Source organism: Rhinoraja longicauda, unplaced genomic scaffold, assembly GCF_053455715.1.
Source record: "Rhinoraja longicauda isolate Sanriku21f unplaced genomic scaffold, sRhiLon1.1 Scf001864, whole genome shotgun sequence".
NCBI lineage: Eukaryota > Metazoa > Chordata > Chondrichthyes > Rajiformes > Arhynchobatidae > Rhinoraja > Rhinoraja longicauda.
The window spans coordinates 1-18916 of record NW_027603079.1 but is presented as its reverse complement, the minus strand read 5'-3'; the positions used below and the strand labels follow the sequence as shown (position 1 = coordinate 18916).

The window sequence follows — 18916 nt, the reverse complement described above, 5'->3', positions numbered from 1 at the left end:
GCTACCGTACCTTGGGTCGGTTCTGTGTCCTCCTCAGGGCTTCTATGGTGTTTTTCAAACTTTGATAGTTACTATTGGAACTGAAAACACACATACACACACACACACACACACACACACACACACACACATACACCCACACACACACACACACACACACACACACACACACACACACACATACACACACACACACACACACACACACACATACACACACACACACATACACGCATATATAAAGTAAATACGACTTTTTCTGCAATCTGCCACTTGTCTGTCGATTGGGGATTTCTGCAATGGCGCAAGTCTCAATGATGTGGATGATATCATTTTCAAAGAGGCTCGAGTTCCGAATTCCCGTGTACATGACAGATCCACGAACCCCCACCAGTCTGCGGGTGCAGGTTAAACCGACGGCTATCAGTTTGGGACAATACTGTACGTGGAAAAAAAATCGCGATGCTTCCAAAGTGAGAGATGGAAGATCGAAACAAAATCACAGATGATGCTGAAAAAGGTAAGGTGAATATTAGCACGTATTTCACAATTGTTTTTTTTTTGCATTATGTTAAATGAGCTGTGTGCAGAAAATAAGCGGAAAGAAAAACCCTTGGAGGAAGTAATTAGATATTTGTTGACGTCAGTTGGAGAATATATCAGTTGTAGTTTTTTTTCTCATCAGGCTACGTTTGGAGACTGTTATCTGATGCTGCTCTGGAAGCTGATTCTTTAATTTAATGAAAGACCTTTAGTTGTGGGACTGATTTGTTTCCCGCGAGCGTTTCTGCTTTACTTGTCGGTTGTACAATTACGGCACCAGTCATCCAAGGCAACTGTGGTTCGTTGATAAATCTATAATTGTGTTCGGGGACGAATTCTGTTGCATGGTAATATTAAATGAGCTTGGAGATTGTTAATCGTTTCTCGTGGGTCGCTCGATACGTAAACATTTTTTATCTGGAGTGGAGACGAGAACGACCATTGTCGCCCAGAGTGACGCGCAGACGTAGCATAATTGTGTTATAATAGTGATATTTTTCTTCTATTGTGTCTGATGCTTGTCAATAATCTGTTCTTTGGAGAGTCGATGCTGGGATTACAGATTCATACCTTTATGGTATGCGACAGGTCTTTTTTTGTTGTTGTTGGAGAGCATTAAGGTTTCCGCTTACATCAATAACGGATGATTGTAAGATGATATAATATAAGATGGCGTTTAGATCGCCGTGGTTTTGAATGTTTAGCAAGCAAGAGGCCCAACAGTTCTGCATTGCTATAATATAAATCCACTAGGGTTTTGCTTTTCTGTCGACGGGGGTGGGAGTAGGGGCGGGGTGAGTGGATTTGTTGCTTTCTGCTGCCACCTTGCGTTCTCGTGGGCTGCGGAAGGTGCAAAATAAGGAGCAAAAGGAATATACTGCATTGTGTCTGTAGAACAGGAAAATGAACTAAACTGCACAAAGGTGCAACAGCGACGCACAAATATATTCCACCGCGTTGCCTTGTGCTTGTTCATAAACGTGTGCTTGCATATAAATAGAAAATATACAGGAAAAAATAAATTAAAACCAATATCAAAGCTGCTTCTGAATGCAAATATATCTTTTTTTTGTTCGTCTCAGCAGGAAATTAATTATTTACTTTCCTCTTATTTCTGTCCCCAACAGTACAATAAATCAACTGAAAGAACTATCTGTGTTTGCAATCTGTCGGATTGTTCATTGAATTCAAATTAAAGATACCTCCCCAAGATTTGATAAGGGATACAGTGGAAGGGCAATATTTTCACAATGTTCGCTTCCAATGTAAAGCCGCAGTGTTAGCGACCCTCAACCAAATACCCTACACACCTCGATATCAGCCAGTTGGCAATGCACAGAAATAATTTCGAGGAAATTCCGAAGGGTATTGGAAAATCAGATTCTCTGTCAAATTTAATCGGCAATTTAGATTTCTAAAATTACTTTGCAAACAGATCTCATTGGAGCAAATTCCTTGGTGTAGTGTAATAGCAGCAAGTTGATTGCATGTGCTGAATGTACTGCATCCCCTGGCTCAAAATCAGTCATATTATGTACCAGGGCTTCAATTTAGACCGTAAGCAGACCTGTTGTAAACGAACTTCTGCCTCTAAGTTGGAGACTTGGTTTGGATCCACACGCCGTTATTTCAAGAGGCAGCACAAGATTGCAAATCCCGCCGAGGGAAGAAGTTTATGGCTTGGCCTCCAATTATCACCAATTGTACTTTTCACAGGCCCCTTCGGTCATCCTACATCTAAAGAAGATTGTAATGCCTGCCGTGGCAAAGACATGTTGAAATTGGCACAAAAAAGTAAATTACGGCATTCAAAGGCCAAAATACCTAAACTAAATAGCATCTTGAAAGAAAAAGCATTGTGTTCAGAATATGTCCAAATTAGCATTTTAAATGTCAATGTAATATTTATAGACCGGGTTTGTTTCAATGAAAACTCAGCATTGGAAAAGTAATGCATTGAAATCGACATGATTTTATCATATTTGTTCCATCTAGTTTTATGATGTAACTTCTGTTTCTGCTAGATTGGATCTGATCACAGGATGTAAGCTGTGAGACCCGTTGATTTAAATCGTTATCATGAAATACGTAAAATAAAACGGACATTGTTCGGAACGCGCACAGGAACACCATTTAGTTTTTACATGGTATAAATCTTAAGAGAAATTCAATCTGGATTTACAGAAAAAAACCCTATATACTTGAAATATATTGGTTTAAAAAGCGAAATTATATATAGTAGCGTTAGATAAAGCACCGATTTTAGTCGGTTGTTTTATTTTAGAGTACGGTTTGCTTGATAGCAAAACTAGCGGATACTGCCGCAGTATTTTTAAATCAAGGGGATAGAAAAATATCGCAATCCCTGATCTAAGTTAGAGACTTGGTTTGGTTATTTAAAGAGGCAGCACAAGATTGGAAATCCCTCTGATTGAAGAAGTTTACGGCTTGGCTTCCAATTATCTTTTTCTGATTCTGCTCAAACCGACGAATCTCCAGAACAAGGAAACTACTCGCAACTGAGCAAATGGGCGAGGACCAAAGGGAAACTTTACTTTAATTCCTGCCATGTGCTAACTAATCAGTTTATGATTCTTTGAAACAGATGTTTCAAACCAGGAAGTAGTGCGTTCCAGAGGCGCTGCTTAAAATAAATCCGAAACTCCAATGCAAACTCTCTGACACTTATAATATCCAATAGTTAAAAACGACAATATAATTATACCTTTCTAAAAAAAAAATTTTTTATGAGTTTTCACACAACGTCAGAATAGCCCAAACTGAGTTTTTTTTAAAAGCTCGAAATCTCACAGATGGACACAACATGTCTCTGTGTTTTTCAAAATAAAAAACCCATGGTAAATGACACGAGTAAAGTATGCAGATGCATGCACAGATTAAACCTAAGTGGAATAAATAGACATTACGAAATTCACATTTAAATTGCAAAAATATTTTATTAACAAAACGCATAGTTTAAGATTACGTTAGAGTACAGTATCAAATGTAGAAATCAGACGAGCACATTGACATCTGTTTATCTATTGGTGTATCGGATTGGAGTTAAGTGTAGTTCCAATATCGCCCAGTAGCTTTGAAGTACTGAATGCAAGTGACAACAATAATCGTATATTTACGGTTAACTGCACGGAATAAAGACTCTAAATAGTAAAATGTTAAAACAAGAGCATATTTAAGTATCCTTACATTTTATCGGTAAACACAGTACAGTACTTGTAGCCTTTGAGCTGCTTTGCAAAGGCGGTCGGTGTTAAACGAGTTGGCGTTTCAATAGATGTTAAGCTTATGTTTGTTTTGGTGAACAGTTCTCTGGCTTGCTTTGATGCAATTTTTGTTTCAAGGAAAGAGAGTCTTTGCATGTTTTTTTCCGGGAATTAAAAAACTTAAAATTGCAGCTTCTTGATAACGCATGCTTGTGTCTTGTCTTGTTGTTGATTCCAGTTCGGATTTTTGGTTAGCTGGCTTCTCCCTTTGAAAGTTTCTTCCGTTCGCTTTGTAGTTTCAATTAGATATTGGAAGTTGCTGCTTTTGATTCTCTTTTCGTGTGGCTCAAAGTTAACCCGCATCGCTGAATCGCACTCTCACACAGAGAGCAAACTGCAACACAAGCATAATAAACGACTATCAGGAAACTTTGGAGTGCAGAACACGCAAGCTACCCATATACTGTATATAATGTGCGGGTTACATTGTGTGCGAAAAATAATCTGGTTGCTACATAACTGGGAAGATGGAAGTGCTAATGGAAACAAAATATGCCGAATGCATCTTTAATAACACAATCGAAATGAAAGCGGGGCAATTAGAGGAAACTCTGATTGTAAAAGGGGAAAGCAATAAAAATGAGTTAATAAGTGATTAGTGAATTATTAGCTAAATCGGCGAATACTGGATGGGTTTTATTTTGCTTGTTTGTTTAGTCTGAAGGGATAGATTGTTTCGTTGTTTACACAGGCGTGAAAACTAATGTTAATTAGATGCCGAACTTTGCGCATTCTTCTGCATTTTAATTCTTCCAACACAAGACTAAACGTAAAGATGCTGTGTTTCTGTTGATTTTTTCCTTCTCTGTCTCTGTTTGGGACTTTTCTCATCACATGTGCCGCTTTCTGCGAGCCTCTGATTCATGGATAAGTGCCTCATGGGTGCTATTTTCCTATCAAACAGTATTGCCATTGGTCAGTCGATGATCAGATGGTTATATTTCCTGCTGTCCTTTCTGGCACTTGGCCATCCCGAATCAAACCCATCTCGCTAACTGCTAATAGCACAGGCACTTGGACTAATACACAACAAATCATAACACAGCCAAGCCAACAAATGAGTTCGTATTTTGTGAACTCCACTTTCCCGGTGACTCTTGCCAGTGGCCAGGAGCCCTTCCTCGGGCAGATTCCGTTATATTCCTCCGGTTACGACCCTTTAAGACACTATCCAGCCACATATGGGGCGACAAGCATGCAAGATAAAAGCTACACAGCACCCTCTTACTACCAGCAAGCCAACGGGGCTTATGGGTGCAACCGGACACCCTGCGATTACGGTGTCCCCAGTTTTTATCGGGAAAAAGACCCTTCCAGCGGTACATCAGCCACCAGCTCCAAATACCACTCACTGGAAGACCCAACGCATTTTAACCCAGAACAACGCAAATCCGATTGCGTCCAAAACAGAATTTTATATGGAGAAGTGGAAGACCAGAAGAGTTCTCTCCCCGTATACCCCTGGATGCAAAGAATGAACTCCAGCGGTGGTAAGTTTACATTTTAATACTATTATACTTTACATATTTATTCAAGAAAAAAAAACTTTCAGTTTATGTCTACATGCAACCAAAGTAGAAAGAACAGAAGGGAGCACTTTTTACATTGAACCCCTTTCTTAGAAGAGAGGGTTTCTTTATACCAAATTATTTCAAGCCACTTACATGCATTTTACTGCGTCGGGTTTCACGTTAAATTTTGAATTGCTTCTGAAAGATTCTGAATAATTCATTAAAATCCAACGCTTGGTTCATAACATTAATATCTTTATGTGCATAAACATATTACCATATTAATATAAGCATATATAACCAATCTCCAGTAAACATGCAGCTGTATTTTACCCCCCTTAAAGATTATGATACCCATTTGCCAGATCCATTGGTTGGAACGACTTCATATAACAGAATGAAGCTACACTATGAAGAGAATTTATTATTAAATGTTTCAAAACATTGCCAAAAATTCAGTTTTAAGAGTTATAAGAGGGGAAAGCCTTAGCCTACAATGTCCACAATATCCAACATAATCAGTAGAGCCAATTTCCAATTTAAATGCTTCTGTACAATCTCCATATTATATGTAATATTCAGCTTGTTTATAACGCTCTTTCTCTTCCTTGTTCTCCCTCCCACTCCCTCTCGCTCTCTCTTTATACCCTTTCCATGTGAAGCCTCAGCGTTTAATCCAAACGGACGGCGCGGGCGACAGACCTACACTAGATATCAAACTCTGGAACTGGAAAAGGAGTTCCACTTTAACCGCTACTTGACAAGGAGACGCCGGATAGAGATCGCTCACGCCCTTTGCCTTACAGAACGCCAGATCAAAATATGGTTTCAAAACAGGCGCATGAAGTGGAAAAAGGAGAACAAGTTGCTCAGCAACTCGCAATTAAGCGGAGAAGAAACAGAAGAAAAATCCACAGAATGAAAACCACACATAAGAAGAGAAAAGAAAGATCGGAAGGGGAACGCTATGCAGTTCTTTATTTAAAAAGAATGAATAATGAATATTAAAAGTTTACATTTTGTTTGCTGTTGCGCACCAGTGGAAGTGTACATTTCTGTATTTGTTCTAAGATTTATTATGAAGTTATACATTCCTTTGGTCTATCCAGGCAGCCATTGTTTCAATTGGTGTCAATAGTTTGAAAGAAATACTGGGTGTATGCCATGTATTCTATATTTCATTTGAGCTGCTGCAATATTGTGATTTTTCTTGACGCTGGTCTCAGCTCTCTAGTTAATTTAGGTGTATGTTATTTTGTGCACTGTGAATACAACAATTGTTTTGATTTATTTTATGTGTGTATGCGTGCATGTGTGAAATTGTATGTGCGTGCGTGTGGAAACTACACGATAAAGTCTAAATATTGTATTTTGGCTTGTTTTCGTAACCAAGCGAGGGGTAATTAAAGCAAATGTCTTAAGAATCGAGTAAAAGGTTATTTTTTTATTTGTGTTTCTTCGTTAAATGAGCGTTATTGTATTTGTAGCGTGGGTCTTATTTTTTTGAAACTTAAGGTTTCTCTGGAATTATAATAAAGTTTTTTTTTCTTAAAAAAGAGACAATTTTGTGTAATATTCATTTCAATGATCATATCACACTGATAATCTGACGGAGGTGTATTTTCAATATAGCCACGGTTTATCTGAATCTCGGTTACAATCTATCACAAAACAAAAAGTTGACAGCCTCCTCATTGTATTCCTCGTAATTGATTTATCTCTATGATTTCCTATCAAACTTATTTAAATTTCCTGCCAGTAATCATTTTACTGCTCCTTTTAAAAAAAATCCTGACTAGATTATATAAACATTGACCGTTGATAAGCACCCAAATCTTCAGGATTCGAAATCAGATAGTTTATGATGGAAACAGAAAGCGAAGGGCATTGTGGCTGTTAACAATCACCTCTCTGCTTTCAATTGTTTTATTCTTTGTTGCTTAATCATGTGAAGGTTTCTCTGGAGCCGTCCAGCTAACGACATGTTCCAGTTTGGGTGTCGTGTTTTCAAGGCGCATTTTACAGTGTTTTGAGCACACGCGTACCCTGGTCATAACTATGCATGCCCGCAAAACTAAAACAGACCCAGCCTAGTGAATGCTTAAAGCCTTCTATATAAAACAAATACCAAATTGCCACTGAATGAGCCAAAAGTTCTTGTAGTTACTCCCAGGAAGTGAACTCTCTAGGAGGTAAGTTGGAATGGGCAGATCCGATAAAGATCCTAGCACGATAACTAACTTATACGGTTACCAAAACAAAATCAAGGATTCGAGTCTCCAGAATAACAATTCATATTATTCATCCTGCTTTTAAGTCAGATAATTGCACAGTAATTTCAAGAAAGCATATTGACTCCCAATGTTAGGGGAGTTAAAAAATAGTTCAGTCGTGCATTTTATTTAGATAATTACCTCAAAATAGAGTACTGGAAATTAATGTGTTCTGCACACAGCCCGTGGAACATAAGGGACTACACATATGGCACAAACTACAACTTTCTAAGATTTAGCCCGTGTCTCGCCTTGAGAGCATCTGTGTAATTTCAAGAATTTCTTTGACTAAAGAAACATTCGGATACTTTATTCACAAACATAACTTAGGTTCGGACCGAAGTTTAGTCCCGCTAACATACTGCAACTGTAACATGTAGCAAATAATAGGGCTCACATCCATAGCAAGGAGCGTAAGTCAATGAGCACGTACATTTAACTGACTAGTCAAGGATGGCAAGTTAATTGTTTTTAAATGTATCTGGTCAGAAACGAAATAAATCGTTCCACTCGAAATACAGCTATAAAACGTGATTTCCAATTCAATTGAAAGATAATTGAATTGCCGTTTTACGCTTGGCATTTTTGATTTTGTTTAGCGTTTTTAAAGGAATCCGCGGTCAGAGATTGAGCAGAACAGTTGGCAAACCATGCTACGACATTGGATCGAGTGAGTTTTTTGTTTTGTTTTAGGTGGCGATATTTAAAAGGTATCTTTGTCGTTTTGTTATTAATGTAATGCCAATGTTAATAGATAAGCAATGGTCTTAAATCGTGTGTTTTGACGGAGCCCGGTAGGTGGCGCACTCTGCAAACCTGGCCACCATTTGGAGCCCAGCATTCACATGGCGTAACGATTCGCGGATCGTCATTATTTGTAACCATAGAGCATGAATTACCCCTTGAGGTCATCAGTGAGAATTTACGACTGGTCAACAAAAGCACGTGATTGCGACTCGCACCCCCCATATTTGGCCGCATACATAGAAGCGAACGAAGTACAGTCATTTCTATAATTCATTAATATATCATAAATCGTGCAGGACTGGGTTATAACGACTAACAACCACAAATCAACCCAAAAAAACCCAAATGAGCTCTTACTTTGTAAACTCATTCTCCGGTCGCTATCAAAATGGCCCGGATTATCAGTTACTTAATTATGGGTCGAACAGCTCCGAGAACGGACCATACAGGGATTCAGGCACCATGCATTCAGGCACTTACGGCTACAACTACAATGGTATGGACCTTAGCATCACCCGTTCAGCTTCATCTAACCACTTTGGAGTGGTTAATGCAGAAAACTCCAGAAGCTATCCTCCAGCTACAGAAACCAGGTTCAGGCAAGCATCGAGCTGCACCCTCTCATCTCCAGAACCCCTCTCTTGTTCCGGCAAGGACAATCACGGAGCCAAGGGTTCCCCATCCGACCCGACTACCTCCTCTAGTTCAGCAAGTAATTTTACAGAAATGGACGAGGCCGGAGCATCCTCGGATGCCGAAGAGGGCACTCAAGCCAACAACACCAACAACCATCCCAGGGCACAGCAAGAATCAACACAGGCAACAACACCAGAGCAGCAGCCACAAATATTTCCTTGGATGAGAAAGCTACATATTGCCCATGGTACACTTTCATTTTCTGTTTAATACTTTATATATTGCTCTGCACTCGGATAATTCATAGCGACCTATTATGCAGCCCGGATGACACAAAATCTGAACAATTGTTTTTTTATTGCTTTGCAGAAACTTAGCTAAACATTTCCGCAAATTGAATTTAAATCTGTAAATTACAATTTTATAATGTGCATGAAATATAACGCGGAAAACGACCATTAAAAAAAATCAGTAAATATTAAAATAGTATTGAATGCGTTTAAACTGTAAATATTATATGATATTTAGAAATTGATGTACAGAAAGCTATGACTAGATTGGCATGATCGACATATTAACAAAGAGCTCCGTGCTGCTCTGGGTAATCAGCGCTATTGGGATCCATTTTCATGTATTTATTTGCAATTTCGGACTCTTTAAGGATGTGTGCGTGTGAGAGCGCCTGTGTTTACACGTGTGTGCGAATGTGTGTGTGTGTACGTAGGAGGGAGAGACAGAGGGACACTGTGTGTGTGTGTGTGTGTGCGCGTGTGTGTGTTTGTGTGTATCTGTGTGTGTGTGTGTGTGTGTGTGTGTGTGTGTGTGTGTGTGTGTGTGTGTGTGTGTGTGTGTGTGTGTGTGTGTGTGTGTGTGTGTGTGTGTGTGTGTGTGGATAATTAGAATCGCAGCCGTCAGGACACAGGTTACATAGTCAGACAATGAAAAGGAAAATTATAATTAATAGCAATTCGGACTGGAGACAATTATACTTTAATTTTGACATACCATGTCCGGGGAGGCCTAGGGGAAGGGAATACTGCAACTTTCAAGGTCTAGCATTCTGCTTTTTTTTAAATTAATCTTTTCGTGGATAGATAATTCAGCATGGATAAAAAAAAACCTGCCTGTATTTATTAACAGATGGTATGGGTGGACCCGACGGGAAAAGAGCCAGGACTGCTTATACTCGTTTTCAGACCTTGGAGTTGGAGAAGGAGTTCCACTTCAACAGATATCTAACCCGACGGCGGAGGATAGAGATTGCTCACGCCTTGTGCCTCTCTGAACGGCAGATAAAGATTTGGTTCCAGAATCGGCGAATGAAATGGAAAAAGGACAACAAGCTGAAAAGTATGAGCATGTCGGCTGGAGCAAGCGCTTTCCAACCCTAACAAATAGCGTATAAAACGTGAAAGACACCGTGCACCAGTACTGTACAGCCAGGCACCTTCCTACCCCCCACCCCCACCCCCTCCCACGTGTTTGTTAAATATTAAAAATTACTTATAACTTTTCTGTGGTCCTGCTAACAATTTGGTTTCATTTATTCTGTTGTGTTGTCCTTTCGCTGTTAAAAAGTGCTTGTTGCTGTCTTACATTTGTCTGTGAGTGAACTGTTGGTGCTCTGTTGGAAAAGTAGCATGTTTTTTTGTGGATTGTAAATGGTATAACTTATTTATAATTGACACGTTGTACAATTTGATCTTCCTTCCCTCCCCCACGTTGATAAAATGCTAAAAAAAAAAAAATCTTTGCTCTTGCACTATCACCTTTCAGACATATATATACACCTTCTTGTAAGTTTCTGTCCTTAATGCTGTCCGTGAAGTTAAACAACGTCCGTCTGTGGAAACTCCATGTAGAAACCTAATTATTGTCAATACATGTGGATAGATTCTAAAATCAGCGACGATTGTACACGATTATTTAGTGAGTTATAATGGTGTAAATAATACAAAAAAATGTTTATAATGTTGCCTATAGCTAGTCTGTAATGGGCAGAGTGATGAATGGCATATTTTCTGTGGAAATCAAGGACACCTATGTCAAGCTCTGACAGTATTGTTGCCAACAAGCTTTTTGTATTTGATTGTAGCCTCATTCGAAATAAAGTGAAAGTTTCTTATAACCATCCCTGATTTATGCAGCGTAATATCTTTTCTGAATGCAAGATGGGGCCTTATTACTCGATATAAAACGTCTCACTGAAGCTGGGGAATAGGTATTGTTTGATCTAGCGTAGTATACGCGAGTAAGGTGCGCGTTTCATTTCAGTATTGCCACGTGTTTCGCCATAACTTAACTACCTGTAGTATGCAACGCAAAAGGTACATGAACAGAGCACGTGATGGCTTTTCGTCAATCTGCATCTATCGATCGCTTCTCGTTTTATACTTGATAAGTTAATTCTATAACATTATTCGGACCTAATGCTGGCTGACCGCATTAATCTCCCATTTTAAGGCCGGGGCGTTTTCTACGGGCTATTAGTTTGCAAACGCGACCCCTCCTCGCTCTGTTATGCCTTAAACGCGACCCCTCCTCGCTCTGTTACGCCTTAAACGCGACCCCTCCTCGCTCTGTTATGCCTTAAACGCGGTATTTACGTGACTTGTTGCATTTTGGAATTTCTTTCTCTGGTGTATACCGCACTAGGTATCCTCTGCCTAAATACTGCAGCAGGACTTCTTTAGTATTCGTAGTTATCTATATTAATCACCCCCCCCCCCCAAACCCTGACTTCTAGGTCCCCCCCCCCCCCCCCACCCCCACCCCAGAGACTTATACAGTTATCAGATGCATTGAGGGTTGTCAATGCAACATACTACGCGCTTTTGTTAATTTGGGTGCAACAGGTAAACCTTAGGTTAAACTCAACTTACCAAAAGAACGTCCAAGTACTTATCGGTAGCAGATAAGTCACACAGCAAATATTAGGTCTATCTTGCAATGTGCATGCTTCCCTTGTGAATATAACAGACTGCATATGCAAGAAGTCGGTATGACATTGGGATGTCAAATGAATTGGGTATTTATCTCAAAGTTAGATCGTAAAAATCGCCCATACTGCAGGCAGATACCCCTACTGGCTCTCAAAAGTCACGTGGGGTCGTTAAAGTTAGTTTTATGGTTCTGGGGAGTTGACAAGGTACAATATATTTCACATTCTGTATAATGTTAGTGACGCTGAACTTTATCTGGCTGGGTTTGCAGCCTGTAAGCGTATAAAGCGACTAGTGTTCCAGAGGAGTCGAACTGGTCTCCTTTACTAGGCCTGCAAGGTTTAAAATCTTTACTGGACTGACTGCAGTCAAGATTCTATGGAACTGTGCAGCTCAAAGTAAGTTATGTCGAACTATAAACGTACCGTGCGTTGCGTTTGTAAGCATAGGCCAGTGGAGCTATCAAAATGAAAAGTAAAATTAAAATGCGATTAATTAATGGTGTTGTGGATAAATATACTTCCAAAGATCTATTTATTTCCCCTTTGCCAGCGAGATGTAAAGTGATTGCGAAGATATGGCGGACGGGACGAATGGGCCTTGTTCCTATCGACTGATTATTTTACTCGGATAGATTTAAGGCTCATAAGATTGTAACGATGAGACGTTGATTTGAAATCGGCGTACGTGTCTGTTTGTGTGTGTGTGTGTGTGTGTGTGTGTGTGTGTGTGTGTGTGTGTGTGTGTGTTGGGGAGGGGATCGAGTGTGTACGTGTGAGGGTGTGGGTGGGGGGGTATAGTGTAAAAGAACCAGATTCGCTGTTGTTCAGTATCTCTCGTGCTGTACTTTCTGATAGCCTCTCGACATCTGGTCTACAAACTGATCGTACGATTGAAAATTCGTTTGCTTTTCACATTTAACAACGTTTCACTTTGTTTGTTTAACATTTTGATTTGCTAGTCTGTCGTCCGCAGTAAAAAAATATACATTGCAGTGTCCTTTAAATGTGAATTTGATGCATTTATCTGCAGGGAGTTGAGAAATGGGCGTTGGTGGAAGGGGGTGGTGTGGGTTACTGGAGGTCCTCAGATATGCTAGCAACTATAATTGTCATTCCAGTTTAGTGCTTATACAACTTTAAAAACCCCAATACCAAATATAGTCTCTCCCATTTTAGTATTTTCGTTTTGACCTTAATTCAATTTAAAAAATACAAATAAAAACTTATCTATTATTTTCAGTATTTTTTGAGTGTTGTGACTGGAGCTGTTCAACACTGTTCCCGCGTGGATTAATTTATTCTATGCAGTCTGCTTGCACATGCTAGATTTTAAAAGGAAATCGCCCTTTTGTGGAAGGCCCGACACAGGCACCGTCATATTTTTTTATAATTCCTACAGTACTTCCTGGTCTTGTTGGCATTTCAAATGTTAACCATATCACTAGCTAAGAAATGTTAAAATGATCTCAGCGTTTAGAAGGAAGCATATGTCAAGCATATGTCTGTAAGCATGCCATAAGCTTTTCTAAGGGAAGATATAAAATAGGCGTCATTCAAAAGTGTTTGTTACACTGAATCCTGAAAGTGAGCCTCAATGTTATTTTGGTGATTATACTGCACGCTCTTTCACACCCACCAACAGCCCTCCTACACCCCCCACCCCCCCCCCCCCCCTCCCAATCTTCCTTTGGGCACTGAGTTTTGCTTGGCATTTACTAACCTTCTTTTGGGCTGGCCTAAAGTATTGGTCATGGTGAAAATGAACTATTGTGTGAACTCATAATACATTCAAGGTGAGCAAGTGAAACAGCAGAAATGTTGATCCACTCTGTTGAGTTAAGTCTCTAAAGGCAATCGAGGTACATTTTTATTCGCCTCTCTTTGCAAAATAAATACAGGATGGTTTAGGAACATATTTTGAAAACACTTGTGCGCCATTTTTTTTTGGGGGGGGGAGGGAATTCAAATACGAAACCAAATCACTGTTTAATATTATAGCCGTTAACTCTTACTGTTGTCAGTTTTGAATTATAGAGTTTTGGCCTCTATAAATGTCATCATTTTGAAATGTGACTCTTAAGTACGACTAATTGAAAGTTGCATAGACTTTTATACGAACATTTTTCCTTTGGGATTTCAAGTTTAAGTGAGAGGCAGGGGAATAGTCGTTATATCAACTTGTTTGACTAAAGATGTTTTTAGCACAAACGGATGTCCTTTGATCCCACGGTCAATAATTGCCCCAAACAAGTACAACGACTAACTTTCTATAGCATGGTTAGCATTTTTATTAATATACAGCTCTTATGTTATGTTGCAGTACTTGGATACTGTCACTATATGTTTTTTTATCAAGAGTAACGTTGGACGCATCCACCCTGACTGTACATTTCCTGTCACGCTAATCTGACGAATGCCTGCATATTGTGAGGTTCATTGTAAAGATTATTTGTGCAGTCACAACCCCGTCTAAGGAGAAATGTAGATACACGAGAGAAAAATTATACTTTGACATTTCTCATCAGAAAATGCCAAGTTTCTCACCCTGATAATTATTGGTGTGCATAGTCCTCGAATCCGGCTGTCAAGTTTTTAATTCTCTCCGTTTCCGGTGCGCAGTTTGAGGGGGTGGGAGCGTTTAAAATCTACATTGGGAGTCAAAAGTTTTCTTTCTTTCAGAATTTCGAAACATTCCCGAAGTCTTTTTATTGCTTTTCCGCGCTGATAGATAGTGAAATCCAAAGGGTAAACAGGAAAAAGCGTCGCTGCCGGAGGAAATACACATTGTAGGTCTTGAATTCTCTCCCTGTGTTATTCAGTGATTGCCCATCAGTGTTCTGCAATAAAACGGGAAAGGGCAACAATTAGTGCAATTCGTTTTATAATTTGAATGAACATGTTCTGCATTTGGTTTAAGGCCAAAGCGATTCACAAGCCTCGATTTTAGGGTAAACATTTGTACTTTTTATTGTTTTACACAAAGCCAAAATAATCTGTCAATCCCAGAGCCCGGCACCAATCAACTATTCTGTGCAGGCGTGATGGTGTCATACTTCGTTCTTCACTTAGCTTTTTCAATCTGATTTAAGGACACGATGCTCAGGAAATACATTAGTGTAATAGTTTATGATTAGTGTACGAAATAAACTGATAGAGCAGAAATAATTACAATCAGACAAGAATCCACCGATTCTTTAATCGAACGTGGATCATGAGTACAATACGCCAGGGCTCCACTGGAAAGCCATGGCGAAGTGTGCGATTTGGCACACCGTCCTGCAACTATTACGTGTTTGGTACCGTTCTTAAAGTAATGTTTGAGGTGCCAACGGAGGTACCAGGATCGATATATCTTACCGATATTTATAGCAACAAAACTAAATGTTCAACCTTTCCCCAAGCTGTTTTAGGTTATTGGAATCTGTTTCTACGTGTGAATGGACGCGCACGCAAACGTTCATAATGTAAGTCTGTGTTCAAGGATAGCATTAATAATTTGGTTTCAGTGAAAGTGCTTTCGCTTCTCTCCCCCCCCCCCCCACTCCACCCACCCCTCCTCCTCAATTCATAGCTGTATTTGTCCCTGGTACAGTCACAAGCAAATTATCTGTTTCATAGAAACGTGCAGGATCGATAAGCATCCCTATCAGGTTAACTGCAAAGTCTAAAGGTGATGCATTTTCTTTGTTTAGGTTTTTAAGTGGTATGCATCTGGTACAGTTATAGGCACTGAATGGATATGAGCATTGGGCTAAGGTTGTAATTTAGGTGGAAAAGGAACAAAAGGCACTCGCACAAACGCGCGATGGACTCATAAAGGTGTCAAATGATTATATCGCCGTATTAAACATCTACTTGCAGACACACAGATAAAAGCATTCAGATTTCATGCGTTGTCATTAACTCTTCCCCATGGTTTCAACCGTCACTAACTGAGATCACTTTGGGCCACAGACCGGCACCCTATTCCAAAACATGCGACCTAAGATAGACCAGCACACACATCACGGTCTAATTAAATGCAATGCGGGCATAAGGTGAGATCCTAAATTATAGAGCACCATTACTTTCGAGGCATCTCCTCCACTTAATAAATTGTACAATGAAACCAAAAACTATAAACTACTGTATAATTGGTATCAAGCTCCATAATAACTCGCCTGCCCTAAAAAAAGGCACAACTAACCATTCAAACCATTCCCAATCCATTTTCTTTGCTTATCAGGCCCCTCGTCCTTCCTTTAAATCGACGCGGTTTGAGTTTTTATGGTGCTTAGGACGTACAGATTTGTTAAGCGTCACTGATAAAATCAAAATATAATGGTAGGTTGGTATCCAATATTTGCGGTGTAATTGGGCGAGATATTTCGCGACAAAAAGTCTTAGGACTTTTAATTTGTCCTGCACACAATTCGTTGTCTGCCATTCACAGTGCAATGCGCTAGCTTAATTGAATTGGTTTAATTTTTTCATTATATTTATAATTCACAACTTATTACACAATCCGGTGACAAAGATAATATAAAACCCCAGTTAACATTTCATCTCGAGGGATTATTTTCTGATGACCTGCTTCTGCATATTAAAAAAATATTCTGCTTTTATTCGGCAAGACTCGATTGCTGCCAGTTTAAACTTCACACGGGAAGCATATTATATGCAAGCTGACGAAGACTTCGATAAACATTTTGCACTTGATAGCCTCAGATATTTTACCACGATAAAAGTCGGACTTAAAAGCAGAATTTGCAATAAATATGAACAGAATCTGGGCCGCTATTTGACACATGCAACGTGTCGGATCCGCCACCAGAGCCCGCTTCAGACCAAGTTCATAGTCATTATGCGTCTCCTTTCTTACCAGCTTTTCGATTGCACTTAATCTGGCGAAATAGAGACGGAGGAGTCTGTTTGATATCTCTCCAAAATGCTTTACTTATGTACTATCTAAGTTTCTAAGTGCAGTGGTAATTAATCTCTACAAAACTCATCCTTACAGTTTGTATATTTTTCCAGCCGAATAATGACATAAATTCATTCAAACAGAGCCAGTAAGAAAAATAAATACATACTTGAAGAGTTCAAACCCAACTTTCAGGAAATTCCAGTGTCTCAATAAAATCTTTCGATTTCTAAAAATATATGTATTGAATAAAGCAGCGCTAAGCTCAAAATCCTGCCTCGTCTAGGAAACAAAACTGTACAGCAATACAGTCTGAGCATTGTGATGTTGAGACTGTTCATGGGGGCTTGTTAGTACAGCATTATAGCTAAGGGGTCAAAAAGTGGAGGGTCAAAAGTTTACGTCGTGCGTGACTTGGTGTTGTCTGCCTAGATAGACTCAGTTCGATGTCAATGGTAAAAGGAATGGTCTTGACTATAGGCGCAGAGGGGAAAATGACGCCGAGGTAAGATATATAACTAAGCAAAGCTCAGCAATCGACACAATCTATTGGCTATAGAGAATAAGATGAACGGAGAGAGGGAGAGAGAGAGAGGGAGAGGGGGGGGGGGAATGGTCAGCGTTTGGAAATGTTAGCAGAAGTGGTGACGGTGGAGGTGTGTGTGGTGTGTCGGAAGGGTGGTGGGTGGTGTGGGGAGGGGTGGGGGTGGTGAATGGGGGGAGGGTTAGCTGCGAACTAGTCTGACCGCGATCTGTGCTAAAACAGGGAGGATTAATTGTTTTCTTTTATGGAACACACTGCATAATAACTAGAAATCATCAGATCCACGGTGAGAAGAATTGGCGTGTATATTACAAGAGATCTTTTAAAACAAAGGTCGTGGTAAATAGTTCTAGTCAGATGCAATCAACGTTCTAAAATAATTTAAGAGTCAAGTTCTGCGAGGAATTGGCAAAAAAACTTTCGATTAAATTGATGAGCAGACAAAAAAAATGTGGGAAGAGTGCATGTTTTTTTTAATCAAGTCGGGGGACCCGGCTGAGTTAAGTGTACATTACCAAACAGATGTGAAAATAATTTTACAAAAACAAGAATGTGTACTTTGATGGTATTTTCGAGCATATACGGTCGTGAAATGTGCACGTGCGGACGTAGAAAGAGGACGTCAAATAGAATTAGACGAAATTTTGTAATTGATTGATAAAATTCCTTGGTTTTAATATCAAATAACCCAGACGTATTCCCACCAAGCTACAGTGCTCTTTGAAATTATATTGCAAGAAAACGCAAGGCAAATATTATTTCTTGCATTTTTCGATGTACTTGCTCGAGAGACTCTCTCTCTCTCTCTCTCTCTCTCTCTCTCTCTCTCTCTCTCTCTCTCTCTCTCTCTCTCTCTCTCTCTCTCTCTCTCTCTCTCTCTCTCTCTCTCTCTCTCTCTCTCTCTCTCTCTCTCTCTCTCTCTCTCTCTCTCTCTCTCTCTCTCTCTCTCCCTCTCTCTCTCTCCCTCAATTACTAGCTTTATATCTCCTGAGTGAAATTTATCCATTAGCGTCCATCTGTGAAGAATGGGGCAACTTCGAACAAATTTTACGAAAAGGAAAATGATTACGTTTTTTCCAGCTTCTTCCCATAGGTCTTCTATCAAATTTAAAATGAACTCGATGCTAACCTCCTTTAATTACCATTATAATTATCATTAAACGATGCCTGTATCCGATATCACACTGATGCACCACTCTTGTAAAGTGCCACAAAGAATCTACAAGCTATTGTCCGGCCATTTAAACAAAGTAAAGTATTTAAATCAAGGCAGTTTTGTTTATTTGTGTTCAGCGCATCGAACCACGTTTTAAATCTATTTGCAAAATAATTGCTCTATAATAAATCTGCTCAAAATAACTCTAAAAACATTCACATTTTGAACGTTTGTGCAGACAATCCGTTCAGCAATCTGATAAAGCCATTTAAATACAATTCTCATTTTTTGGAAGTTGAGGAGGAAACATAAAGCGGACAACTTTTGATCACCAGCCATCCTATCTTATTCATCGGCCAGATATATATTTTTTGT

General features: G+C 39.5%; 2 protein-coding genes across 3 annotated transcripts; both read left to right on the top strand.

Moving 5' to 3' along the window:
• The first annotated feature begins 4884 nt into the window (after nt 1-4884).
• LOC144591785 (homeobox protein Hox-B6-like) lies at nt 4885-6260 on the top strand. Of its 2 annotated transcripts, none has more exons than XM_078395807.1 (2): nt 4885-5314; nt 6001-6260. In XM_078395807.1, the coding sequence occupies exons 1-2, from the start codon at nt 4885-4887 to the stop codon at nt 6258-6260; spliced, it is 690 nt and encodes a 229-aa protein (XP_078251933.1). The 2 variants fall into 2 exon arrangements, with proteins under 2 accessions (XP_078251933.1, XP_078251932.1); XM_078395806.1 differs by having other exon boundaries at nt 4885-5317.
• Nucleotides 6261-8703: 2443 nt separating this feature from the next.
• On the top strand, nt 8704-10918 carry LOC144591784 (homeobox protein Hox-B5-like). The gene is made up of 2 exons (XM_078395804.1): nt 8704-9241; nt 10135-10918. Exons 1-2 carry the CDS (start codon nt 8704-8706, stop codon nt 10383-10385), a joined length of 789 nt encoding a protein of 262 aa, XP_078251930.1. The 3' UTR covers nt 10386-10918.
• The last annotated feature ends 7998 nt before the right edge of the window (nt 10919-18916 follow it).

Coding starts and splice junctions, on each gene's coding strand:
- LOC144591785 (XM_078395806.1), top strand. CDS start 4,885: ATGAGTTCGTATTTTGTGAACTCCACTTTCCCGGTGACTCTTGCCAGT. Junction 5,318..6,000: donor AAGAATGAACTCCAGCGGTG/GTAAGTTTACAT, acceptor TTCCATGTGAAG/CCTCAGCGTTTAATCCAAAC.
- LOC144591784 (XM_078395804.1), top strand. CDS start 8,704: ATGAGCTCTTACTTTGTAAACTCATTCTCCGGTCGCTATCAAAATGGC. Junction 9,242..10,134: donor AAAGCTACATATTGCCCATG/GTACACTTTCAT, acceptor ATTTATTAACAG/ATGGTATGGGTGGACCCGAC.